The sequence below is a fragment of the Nuphar pumila genome, chromosome 11 (genome assembly GCF_984573655.1).
Source record: "Nuphar pumila chromosome 11, dmNupPumi1.hap1.1, whole genome shotgun sequence".
Lineage (NCBI taxonomy): Eukaryota > Viridiplantae > Streptophyta > Magnoliopsida > Nymphaeales > Nymphaeaceae > Nuphar > Nuphar pumila.
This window is the reverse complement of record NC_143259.1, coordinates 80,632-94,438: the sequence shown is the minus strand read 5'-3', so window position 1 is coordinate 94,438 and position 13,807 is coordinate 80,632. Positions and strand designations below refer to the sequence as shown.

General features: G+C 34.2%; 1 protein-coding gene across 6 annotated transcripts in view; it reads right to left on the bottom strand.

The window, feature by feature from the left end:
• Positions 1-3,596: 3,596 nt before the first annotated feature.
• Positions 3,597-13,807, bottom strand: part of BGAL8 (beta-galactosidase 8) — a 44,852-nt gene continuing 34,641 nt past the window's right edge. The window contains exons 16-19 of one of the 6 annotated variants that reach the window (XM_089981132.1): positions 13,608-13,718; positions 13,221-13,432; positions 12,818-13,154; positions 12,182-12,732 (exon numbers count right to left, since the gene is read on the bottom strand). In XM_089981132.1, the coding sequence (XP_089837258.1) occupies positions 12,616-12,732; positions 12,818-13,154; positions 13,221-13,432; positions 13,608-13,718 (777 nt within the window). In that variant the 3' untranslated portion in view covers positions 12,182-12,615. Of the gene's footprint in view, positions 4,097-6,251; positions 6,476-6,505; positions 6,845-6,920; positions 6,959-11,580; positions 11,727-12,181; positions 12,733-12,817; positions 13,155-13,216; positions 13,433-13,607; positions 13,719-13,807 lie in introns of those variants that run through there. The other 5 variants (XR_016426062.1, XR_016426061.1, XM_089981133.1 and 2 more) reach the window with 5 other exon arrangements.

Genomic DNA, 13,807 nt, shown 5'->3' with positions numbered 1-13,807 from the left:
AAGACCAAAAATTTGGCAAGAAGACATAATTTTAGAAGTTATCTTATAAGTCAATCATGAAACACCAATGCAAAAATCATCAATCTTACATAATTGAACACAATTTTGAAAAACATCACTCTATAGAGGATTCTTTATAAATTACTATTATATGTGATGGGAAATCGATAGATGTGTAGAGAAGAATTTGAATTATCATAATTCTTCATAAACTATAGTTTCAACCCAATTTTCTTTAAGAGCTTTCTACACATATGTTTTCAAACAAAATATATGCAATTGATGACTTCTAAGTATGAAAAGAATTTTAAATTCGAAAAGTGAAGGATTTTATGCTTTCAAACACTCTTTAAAGAGTGTTAAAAGATTTTATCACAACCACATACAAGGCTTTTAAATCATATGCAAGACATGAAATAGAACCTCCTAAAGCCATACACATGAGTAAGATCAAATTATGCTTTGGGAGATAAACGACCCATTAAAGTATGTCTTGAGCAACCATATATCTAGAAAATAACAATTTCCAAACAAAAAAATTAAAATATGCAAGTGAAATGTGATATACGAAAACACTAAGGGTTCAAATGAAGACCCAAATCACACAATCACTCAACATGCAACATAGTGATAACGGAAACATATGCATATAAATGATCAAACAAATAGCTTTATGATTCATGTTACTTTCAAGAAACAAAATAATACATACCGAATGGATTCAAAAAAAGAGAGAAGAGAGACAATGAATACTTCACCATTCTTTGAAGTTTTTTTGAGTGACACGCTTTCCGATGCACCAAAAGAAAATGACTTTGAATACAATAGGTTAAAAAATGAACCAATAAACATGCACATGAAGTGCGAATACACACACCCACTAAGGGGTAACCGAATGCACATAAAGTGCCAACATACAAACCCACGAAGGGGCAAAACCACAAAGACTAAAAAATAATGAACTTCATTATTGGTGGGAGGTAAAACCCCAAAAACCACCACTGAGATGGGGAGGAGACCCCTTTATATACAAGAGGAGAAAGGGAGATTGAGGGGGCCATTGGGGCTCCCACTAGGTAGTCGTTGGGGAGCCCCAACGGTCATATTTATGACCGTTGGGCACCCCAACGACTACACAAGTGGGGGCCCCAATGGTCCCATGTGATACATTTAATAAAAAAAATAAAGAAATAAAAAATAAGAAAATAGGGAAAGAGAAAATAAACCTAAGAGAAAAATACATGGTGAAAAGACCAAAATACCCCTATCGGGTATTTTGGCTACAACATAATATATATATATATATATATATATATATATATATATATATATATATATATATATATATATATATATATATATATATATATATATATATATATATATCTTTTAACACATACAAAATAATATAAGTATTACAATATAAAGACCCATTTTTTATGTGATTTGAGTCTGGGCTCAACTTGATCCAACTCCAACTGGATCCAGATCTGAATATCCGGGTATTTACGATCCAATATCCAATGCTTCTGGACCCTTCATGAATGCATCCAGCATTTGTATACATGTATCAGAAGTTTATAATTTCGGCTTTAGGATTTTTTCTCATATTAAAGTGTAGTTTTGTATTTCATTTTATTTGTTTTATTGAAAAATAATGAGCATCTTGGTGAAATAAATACTAGCATTACCAGTATTACACCATGTATCTTTTGTGTTCAAAGTTAAGTATGTATGTGTGCATGTGTATGCATGCTTTAAAGTTGCACACACACACTTACATATGTATAAAGCATGTCAGATACTTTGTGCCTGCCCAATGCTGACACCTGTATCCATGTCTGGGTGACATAATTTCAGGGTTTTCTTTTGTTTCATTTATGATAACCATTGTGGTATATATGTTAATACACGGGATCCGAGATCATTAGTTTATGCCTTGGCATCCTCAGGGGCATCTTCATTTCGTCGATGTGTTGCTCGCATCCTTGCAAATGTGATACTTCATTGGGTATCTGAAGCTCTTGGAAAGGTTAATCTAGTGTACCAGCATGATCTTTTTATGATAGTACCAGATATGCTGGAGAACCACGTATCACCCTATCATCTTTATAGAATTCTTCGGAGGGATCGCCGAGTCAAAGTAATTCTTAACAGGATACTATGGACAGTTTCAAAGAAGCCCCTCTTAATGCTCAGATTTTTTTGGCATTCTTGTTTGATACTGTTATCTGCATTTGCTCAAGCATGCCATCTTTTATCACGGGGTTTGGAGGTACGAATCAATTCTTTTGGAATTTCAGTAAGGCAATTTGCTTTTGATGTATAAAACTAGAAGTTTCTGACCTGAAAATTACTTCATTTCCCCCAAGGGATGTGAAAAATGTAAGTTGTTTAAGAAAGAATATAAAAAAATGATAATGTCCAGACCAAGTATGATTGTGGTATGGTTTCCTTTCGATTAGACTTGTTTTGTGATCCGTGCACATATTTTTGATAGTTGTTGCACGAACTCATGAGCATGCACACAGTGGACTAGTGTTTCTCAGTTTTCGAATGTGTACTTTTATCTGTTGTCGATCTGTAGTTTTCAGCGATACTAGCTTCCGAAATTTAGGGAATCTGGTATGGTGTACCTTTCTGCAGAATTTTCTCGTTAGCAACCATTTTAATCTATGAGTGGACTCTGTTGAAAAAACTTCTTACTTAATCAACAAAGGTGGAAAATGTATTTTTGTCTGGAATAATCGGTTCTTGAGTTTATCAGGGATGCAGTTTTTTTCCAGGGCAGAAATCAGAGACGAGCTGATTTGTGGTAGGGATTGTGTCATTCAATATAATTTCTTTGGTAGCCTGGTTCTTACAATGAAACCTGCAACTAATTTGTTTGCTTACCTTATAGCACCTGCATAGAGTTGCCTAAAAAAGATGTCAAGTGTCGTCAATGTAATAGCTGGTACACTTGCATGCATGTGCTCTTTTCTATTTTCTTTTATTTGGCAGCTTGAAAGCTTTAAGACAGTTTTCTATGTTGAAACTTGCAATGCTTCTGCAAGTCTTTATGGATTCTTCTTTCTTCTGCAATTTTGGATGTGGAACCCATTAGGGTCGTTACTGGATATTCATTCCCACGACTGGCTAAACTTGTTAAGGTGTACCACAATGATTTTTCCTTCTTGCAAGGTAATACAGATGATCCATGATTTGCTAAGGCATCAAAGGCTTTTCTTTTACAAATTCTTCTTTTCTTGGAAAGGTTTATCTAGTTCGTGTGGCCCTTTAACCAATCATATGTTAGTAAGATGTGGGAGGTGATTTAGCCGGCTCTCTGATTAAAAAGTCAAACTAGTGAAACATCTTTTTTGTTTTTCATGAATTTGGACAGGATTTATATTTTTACGATAATGGAGAACCTTGATCAGAGGACGCCAGGTGAGAAGTCTAAAATCATTGTATGGGAGACTTTGTTGCTTTGCTGATGGGTAAGATGGTTGCAGTGTGATTTTGGTTTTAATGCCTGATCATACCTTCAAAAGATTTGAACGTTCAGGGCAGGTTAAAGAGATTATTGCATTTACACTCCATCTCATCGTGAAACGAAAACAAAGATTCTGCTTATCTATAAAAATTGGTAATTTAGGTAACAGAGGCAATGGAACAGAAAAACTTAATTACTTGATTAATGCACAATATATGAATTTATACAAAACAGGAAAACACGCCAAAGGGAGTTTTCCTTATCTAAGAGGGATTCCAATCTCCTTATCCAAGGAGGTTTCCTAATCCAATGTGGATGACCAGATTTCCTTTTCTCTTGATAGTTACCCAAACCAAAACCAAATCCACTTCAACCCCTTGATTTTAGGTGGATTGTTCTTAAATACATGGTGGAGATCTTTCCTCCTCTTCATGGAAATCCAGCCTCTCAAAATTTCTGCCTAATATAAAGTAAAACCTGCTTAATGTACAATAGTAAATGGGTGCATGATTTTACAAGATTGAATTTTCAATACTGCCCTTTCAAGTTGGATCTAATTGTCCAACTTGGTCTTCAACCGATGGAATTGTTCATTGCCCATGGCCTTGGTGAATAGATCTGCACATTGAGAAGTTGTGAGAAGAAATTGAGTACAACTCAATTTACTTTGGATCTTCTCTTGGATAATGTGGCAATTGATTTCAACACGCTTCATATGTTCATGATATATTGGATTAATTGTTATATTTATGACAACTTGATTGTCACAAAACAAGATCATTGATTGGGGATGTGAAACGTTGAAATCAACTAACAAGTATTTGACCCATGTGAGCTCACAATTGGATGGCCTTTGCTGATGATCGAGAAACAACAAACAAACTGCTTTAATTTTTAAGATATTGGGTTGTCGCCGATCATGATGCAGTAACCTGAAGTGGATCTTTAGGTCATTATGTAGGAAGCTTAATCTGAATCACAATATCCCACAACTTTTAATTTACTATTGGACAATATCAAGACTATCTTTAGGATTATTTTTGGGATATCAGAGAACTGGTAGAACTGCCTTCATATGTGGTTTGCATGCTTGACTCATGAATTGGCTATCTGGCCTCGTGATGGGGAGATAAATAAGTTGGCCAATGAGATGCTGGTATTTACAGGGATCTTTAAAGACATCACCATCATTATTAAGCTTTAACTATTGCTCCATAGGAAAATCGTAGGGTTTGGCTCCAAGATAACCCATGTCTTCCAAACTATCATTTGCATATTTCCTTTGTGAAAAGAATATGCCTCATTTTAACATGGTTACTTCGATTCCAAAAAAATATTTGAGTTGACTAAGGTCTTTAAGATGAAATTGACCATTGATGTGAGACTTGAGTTCACTGTGTGTGTTGATCATTTTAGCAATAATGATGTCACGAACATACACCAAGATGAATGTATGATTATTTTATTTAATTTTGGAAAAGAGAGAATAGTTGACCTTGAATTGAACAAAACAAACACTTTTTAGGTATGTAGAGAGCTTTGCGAACAAATTTCTAGAAGATTGTGAGTCTATAGATGGACTTATGTAAGCGGCAAACTTGTTGATTTCCTTTACCATAAAATCAAGAGGTAGTTGCATTTAGATCTCTTCATCTAGCTCTCTTTGAAAGAAAGCATTATTGATATCAATTTGATAAATGTGTCAATTCTATATGGCAGCAATGACAAGCAAACACCAAACTGTAACAAGTTTGGCAACGGGAACATAGGTCTTATTATAATCAAGATCTTCAACTTGAGTGTAGTCATTTGCTACTAATTGCACCTTAGATCTATTAATTGAATCATCAAATCTATACTTGATTTTATAGATTCATTTACAACCAACAAGTTGTTTATCTCTATGTAATCGACCAAGTATTATTCTCTTCAAGTGCTCAGATTTCAACGGCCATAGCATCACTTTGGTACTTCATGGCCTGAACGAAGGATTTTGGCTCAAAATTTTGGGTGATGGCAGTTAGGAAAATACAATGGTTTTGGGAGAACTAGGCATAACCAAGATAACTACTAAGTGGGTAATGGTTGACTAACTCTGTCAGATCATATTGGGTATGAGGTTCAGCATTGGTGGATGGGATTTCAGCAATATCACGAGCGGAAGAAATAGGTTGCAGGTTTGGATCATGGACCTGAGTATCATGATTGGGATGATGGTTGTCTTCTTGGATCTGAATTTTCAAGTTATTTTCTTGGGGCTCAAATATTGGTATGAGTAGGATCTTACCATCATGGTTGTTAGAAGCGCTTTGACTTTGAAACGAAAATTCAATTTCATAAATTTTGACATCTTTACTAACAAAAAATTTGTGTTTAAAGATCGTAAACTTTATAACTGACTTGACCATATGGATATCTAATGATAACACACTTTCGAGCACGGTTGTCAAACTTGTAGGTGTAATGAATATTAAGAGCATAAAAATGACACCTAAAAACTTTGAAATAATCATATTTGGGTGCTTTGTTACGAAGCACTTCATAAAGAGTCTTACCCATCAACAGTTTTAAAGGGAGTCGGTTGATCAAATAAGTGGCAATGAGAATACATTCTCCCCAAAACTTAATAGGTAAATGAGCTTAGCCACATTTAATAAATGGGCTTGCAAACCTGCACTTTGCAAGCAATTCTTCCACAAAGAGGGGCATTTGGGAGGATGAACTTGTGGGCGAGGAGTCTAAAACATAGAAGGGTTGCAAGTGGAGCATATGCAGATTTGAATTTTGCATTGGCTGAAAACTGTATGCTGAAGGAGTTGCTTCAAGCAAAAGTGTCCATTATACAGAACATCGAATATTTGAAGAACATCCAAAATTTAAATCCATAATTTACAGAATAATTCTATTAAATTTATATCCAATGTTTTATAATAGTAATCAATGTATACTCTTCATAATTGTCCACAACTCAACTTTCAATATCTTGTCATCTGGCACCTCATTGTTTGATGTCTTGTCATCTGGCACCTCATTATACGATGTCTCCTTAGCTTCGACCTTTTGTTTGTACTTTAAAAGTTTATAATTTGTTGTGGGTTTTTTTTGTTGCTCTTTGTTTCTTCCTCAGCCTTCTTTTTGGCACCTTCCAAAACTATCCTTCTTCATGCATTTATAGAATTTGATTATATGTTTTCAGTAGTTTCTTGTATCATTATGAAAAAAGGTTATTAACAAACAACTAACTATAGCTTACATTTAAAAAATATAACAAAACATGATATATAAACATGTATCTACGTGAAGTTCAATTTTGTATTTTTGCCTGAGTATTGCATCTACAGTAGGACAAATATACCATAAATATACCTGTAACAATCATATACCAAGTCAAACACATGTACATGTACGAATTGAGTTAACAATCATATGTAAAGTAATTTACCTATTTTCTTGTTGAGCAATACCCTCCATGAATAGACCCTTCAATCAGTGGAATAATCATAGCCAAACCATAAAAAAAAAAAAGAACATGCAAGACAACATTAAACCTGTCGAATGCAAAAGAACAATAAGCACATTATTGAATAAGTTATGTGATTGTACTATTTCTTTGATGTTCTTATCTACATTAGTTATAGATCCCGTGAAATTGTATAGCTTGAACTTTCTCACATTTATATTCATTTCCCAAAGAACCCAGTGTTGGTTACCTCAGTTGACAGAAATTAAGAATTACAATATAAATTGAGTTTAAGGTCATTGTATATGTAAAAAATTATGTTTTGTAAGTACGCAAAGTTGTCCAATGGATACCTTGTTAGATTCAAAGAAAGAATATGATAAATCTTCGGTCTCCAAGCATCCATAAGCCCCATCTTGCATCCCTTTACTTTTCACCATTTATTATGAATAATTAATATTTGCCAGTTAATTTTTATTAATTAGTAAAAAAATAACATAAACATTGCTTTTGAGATTTATAAAGAAATAAGGGTATGGTAAATGGCCATTGGCAGTTTTACTTCTATTGTCATGTCCTGGTTGTAGGACACTTAGAGTCTTTCTATGAATCTTGCTAGATGCTAGATAATCAAAATTTGTGATACATTTATCTTAGATTCAAATGAGTTTCCATACAAACATAACAAATGAACTAATAAACTAACATGTAAACCTAACACTTACGTCACTTGCTAACATAATTTCTTCATAAAATTTATGTTCTTTCAGCTCTTTTGGCTACTACACATCTTTTTCTTTCTCATTAATATGTTTTCATCACCAATTGAAAATAAATATAAATACATACATGTCAGTACTGGTTGTATACACAAATGACTCGAAACATTCATTATACCTTAGACACAACAATTGAGTCATTGCTTAGGATGGGGGCTTGATTCCCTTTCTGCTATCACATTTCTATTTATGTGTATAAGTATTCATCGCAAAATACTTAAGATATAAATATAAGACATAAGACATTAAAATAGTTCATTAAAAAATAATAGATAAATATAAAGAAGCAATTCATTAAACAACTCTTAATAAATGCATATTTTGCAAAGCATAGGTATTATTATTTATGTTTTTGCCTATTGTGACCAACCTCTTCACATACACTGCACTTGTATGACATAACATTCTTGTGTTTTGTTTTTCGTCTCTTCATTATAGGTCGTTCTACTTTACGAACTATTTTTAGTGGGTAAACAAAAATAAGAGTCGATGGAGCAATATGTGAGATATTATCTGCCATCAAAAGAATGAATATGCATTCTATATAGCTTGATACGATTTAACTGTGAAGAACTTATCACAATAATTATCTGGTAGCTTGTCATCATACAAAATGCATGTGATTGCATGGAATCCTGCTAACCCGACACTCTTCACAAGAACATAACTACTTATCAAGATCAATATTATAACTGTGAGATCGGTCGCAGGCTTCACATCGATGTTGATTGTAATACACTACTTGTACATACAATTGTTGTGCCTTTCTCTTAAATGTCTTTATATTTTCTTTGACATCAAACACCATAGTTTTGCCTGATATTCTTTCTTTTCTCAAAAAATTTCATCAACATGAGATAGAGCTTTTCAATAAAAAGAATTAGGAGCTTGTCACATATGGTGAAAATCCACGAATAAAAGCTCTATGCTATATTAAATGTTAAACACCCATATCTTTTTACTGGAAAGTGACTGTTAGCCAATGTTCATGTTTCACATCAGTGGCAATATAATTATATATGATTAAGTCTTGCTTTCAGATTTAAAAAAAAAAATAAGTGCATTGTTATCTCGTGACTACTCGAGCTTCACTCCACGAAAGTGCATTGAGTGGTGAACCAAATTTCTTAAAAAAATTATTCGTCAAGTGCTTCATGCAATATCCAACATGACATGTAGGTTATGTGTGTGTGACAACATATTTTATACCTTCATGCCTATATGAGATAATTATAAACTGTAATCTCTCCTTATATTTGTCAAAGACAGTAAAATGTTCTTTCACATGCCTTAAAAATTATGCTCATTAATTCTTCGACTTCTTATCTACAACTGCAAACATCTCATCATAAAGATTAATACTATGGGCTAATAACAATATACCCATGTATATTTCTTTTAGGAATGTTTCATCTACTATAAAAATTGGAAGACATTCTTTCAAAACCCATTGATGCATGGAATAAAGGATAAAAATATGTACTTAAATCAATCTTTTTTTATCGATCTGAATGTACCATAGCAATCATCGATTAACCTTTATCAAATGATACAAATAGGTGGAAAAAAATCATCAAGGACTCTTCGAATAAACTATATAATGCCTCCCTCGTTCATGCCTGCCCACGCCATGTTTGTTTGTAAGTAACCTCCACACCTTCCTAGCGATTGCTCATTCATAATTTCTCTTGGAGTCATCTTCGGGTTATCGTGCATGTATTTATGAATAACACCTGAATGCACTTTTGTGTAATAGATCTTCTATGGGCAATCAACTATAATATGCATGTTCTTTCTTGTACATATGATAATAACGGTTATAGCAACTCTTCACGAATTTTTCTTTATAGTTATTCCTGATCACATGATCTTCAAAAATCTTATGACAGTGATAAAGATTATTAAACCTTTTGCCGAAAGCAAATTCTCGATCGTTCAAACCTATTGTTAGCCATTAAAAATATTCATAATCATTAAGGTTTTTGTTATGCAACTCATCATACAACTGAGATGTCCCAACTTTAATGATTTTTAATGGCTCTTCATTGTATGAGAATCCATTGAACAATAAATTTTTCAACCACATCTTGTTAGTATAAAAACATTAAAAGTTATACTGCTCAACAAATTCTCGTACAACATACCAAGTGTTTGATTTCTCAATTATCATTTGTGCATCATTTACACCCGTCATTATTTATCTCATGTCATGAGTGTCTTACTCCTCTCTTATTGTTTCTGAGCCTGGCTCAATAAACATGGTATAATCACCATCATCGATATCATTTGATTCTCCATTGTCTATATCATCGCTGCTATTATTAATTAATTATTTTATTGTATAAACTAAATCAAAATTCATCATATTTATTACTTTTTTTGCTTCCATGCATGCAATATTTCAGCATTTTTAACTTTCAAGATTAACCATAAAAATATAACATCCGCCATCACACCTATATCTTAAGCATAAATTATAAAGTCCAACAACTTATACCTAGATTTGTTATCTACTCTGAAAGGTTGGATGTGATCCACATTACTGCGATAAAGATTATTGACATTGTTTGCCTACGTGGTTCAACATCCTCTACAGTGATCATATGATCATGTACAACATCAATTATTTATAAAAGTTCTTCATTTTCTATACATCGAACATCTATATTTTTAATTGATTTGGGCAACTGCATGCCCTTTGTGTGCCTGAGTTCAATGTTTAGGACATCAATATCGTTCACTATTTGAGACAATTAGATGTTCGCCAAATGACTAAGCTTGATAGATGGTGCTTGAGATAAATACACATTCTTCACATAATTCTCATCATTCCATTTATCAACTGCTTCTTGTACGTACATCACTTTCAATTGCTTATTGCTTAACCCTAAAAGCAACTTCTTCTTTAACTTTGTGAGCAACTAAGTAAACGTCACCAATAAATAATATCGATTATACATCATCATCCTCTAAGACATGTATCAATATATGTTAGCCATCTAATTTTGAAGAACATCTATACTGAGGATCATTGATTCTTCTGCATATCCGATTTTACGCGAACTATTATTTTTGGAGACCACTATAAATCTCTAAGTAAGTGATCAATGCTACGATAGTATATTTTAACCTTTTCAGATGTCAACATTAATTGCATACACCAACTACACAACATATCATTCATTTAATAAAAATAACATGTGAGAAAAAGTTCATCTATATACATTTCATACATTTAATTAACATAACTACTTATAACAACTACTCTGAAAACCAACTACCCACAATAACCCCCTAACTCATATTCAATGCTTATGCATAATCAATCCTAGCTCTATTACATCAATACAAAACACTAGTAAACAAAGATAAATCATCTCCAACACAAACAAATATATATATATATACATGAGAGAGAGAGAGAGAGTAATGTGTCCCTTAGGCCCCTTCTAAAATCATAGTTTTAATTAGACCATAGATGTGATCTATAGGTTTTGTTTAGTGGGAACCGACTTTTAGATCGCCAAAATTTGACCTATATGCAGGCTTTTTTGGTTATGCAAAATCAATGGCTATGAAGGTACCCATTTTTTCAACTCAAAAAAATATGATTCAAGAGTTGATTCCTACTAAATCGAGCATGCTAAACACATTTAACGATTCAGATCTATCATAAAATACTTAAAACGGAACAGAACAAGAAATGTGGCCTAATATGTTCAGTTCTCTCTCTCTCTCTCTCTCTCTCTCTCTCTCTCTCTCTCTCTCTCTCTCTCTCTCGCTTTATATATATATATAAACCCCTAAATTGCAAATCCGATAACAAATATTAAATAAAACACAAAAAACATACACAACAACAACCAAACACAAATACATAAGGAGCTATTAAATGCTCATATTTACAAAAAATACAATAAAGTAAAACAATATGCGCATATATCTTTTGTATAAAACTCATCTTTCGACATAACCAGGAAAGTCAATGAGAAGGATTCAAGAATCTCATCTGAATGCAAAAAAAAACAATTTATGAGAATCACCACAAAAAGAGAGAGAAAATGTTGAAGGTTCTAAATGAAAAAAGGTTTGAGTTCTTTAAAGAAACAAAGAAAAATAAAATAAAATAAAATAAGCAATTATATACATGATTTAGCAAGCATACGAAAATTATATGTGCAGATTGCACATACATGCAAATCCCCTTATAAAGATCCAAAAAAAAAGTTTGCACGTTATTTCGCAAATAAAAAATGAACTGCATATCACCACATATTTGCAAATCTCCTTGAAAATCAGTTACTGAAAAAAGTTTGTACACTATCTCGCAAATATTGTACTATATATACACTATTTACGAAGTTGCACATACTTCAATTACACGAGGTTTGCAATTTGGTTATGCAAACGTTGTTAATTTTACAAAAAAATTGTAATTCGTGCGTCTACATTTTAGTAAGAGTTTGCATACCAAGATAGTGTACTGATACATGCAAAGGATAAAAAGGTCCTAAAGAAATCGAGCATTTACGAATTTGGGCACGGGTTGCGACCCGTATCCTTTTTTATGTACAGTACTGTCAATTTTCATATAAAATATACTTATTACTGCTTGACAAGTCTGTATGAGCTGAGACGAGCAGAACGTGTTTTGCAAAACCTATTTTATGAGTTCAAATGAGCTATTTATGAGGCGAACACAAGCTGAACCAAGGGGCTCATCTCATGTCCCAGCCCTAGTTTAACACTTTCAGGAACGACTGTAAGTTGCATCATCAACCACATGTAGCTTACAAATCAATGGACGTGACCCCATACAATGTCAACCTTTTCCGCAAGATTCATCTATACATTTCTTTGTCAAGCAACTTCTGACTGCAGCTTCAACTAGACATTAGTTAATTTGGCTGCGAGCACTGAACTTCCACGGCAAGGCTCTTAACCACTCCTCTACATGGATCCCCCAGCGTCTTACTTGAAACACCGACCTTACAACTCCTCAATCCAGTACAGGCCTGCAAATGTCATGTTTCAACATGAGAGAGAGAGAGAGAGAGAGAGAGAGAGAGAGAGAGAGAGAGAGAGAGGTGTTGGATGCACCTTACTGACAACGTCAAGAGCGCCTCTGCTACTGCACCAGCCACGGCTGAAGCTTCCACATGTCCCTTGGGGGGTACCAAAACTTGCAAATTTGATTACAGATATGACTTGATTTGGTGATGGGCATTCCAAGCGGAGCTCCGGTCCTGATTTCCTTTCACTTCCTGGGCCGGATTTCCATGCATCAACTGGGGGTGGGTGTGATTCTGATACATGGGCGCACAAGCTTCCCAGAGTCTTGCTTACGAATGATATCTTAGTAGGATCCCCTCCCACCTCCTCAAACAACACCAGCGTGTTGGCCGTTGGCATGATCCACGAACGAGGCAAGTGGTATCTGTTAACATGAAACATCAGAATGCATCGTATAGATGAAGTATCTTAAGCTAATTCCGGTCCTTACAGTCTCTGAGAGGGCATTCCACAATTCTTGAGACACTTGTTTGAACTGTAAGTTCCTCTATAGTTACATGAATTAGAGCAACCACCCTGGGGAGAAATATAGCTGGGCCAATAACGACCAATGCTTTGCCCATTCACCCATGCTTCGCCCTTTCCCAGCCCTCCGAGATCCAGTGCAACCGGGTCGTTCCCACCTGGAGCATTGAAATTTGCCTGCAAAATGTACAACTCATGTCTTTATTTTTGTCCGTCTCCTCAAACATATGATACTTCGAAGTTTGACGCATACAGCTTCTTAATAACCCATGCAACAAGAGGTGAACCAAAGAAAATTAATGCTACCATGTCAATGCACATAGCAGACAATTTTGGTTTTAACTTGACCTACCTTGTACCATATCATTGGTTGATTTTTAGGCAGGTCCGAAGCCGAAGTCCACTGTGCATCGCTCGTCTCAGAATTCCCGTACAAACCCAGCTCTTCACCTTTCAGTCCAACCTGCCCAAGCCAAATGAAAGTTGAGATGGCATAGATCATTGTTCCCAAAGATATAGATATACATGTGGAAAGTATTTGGTATTAGAAAT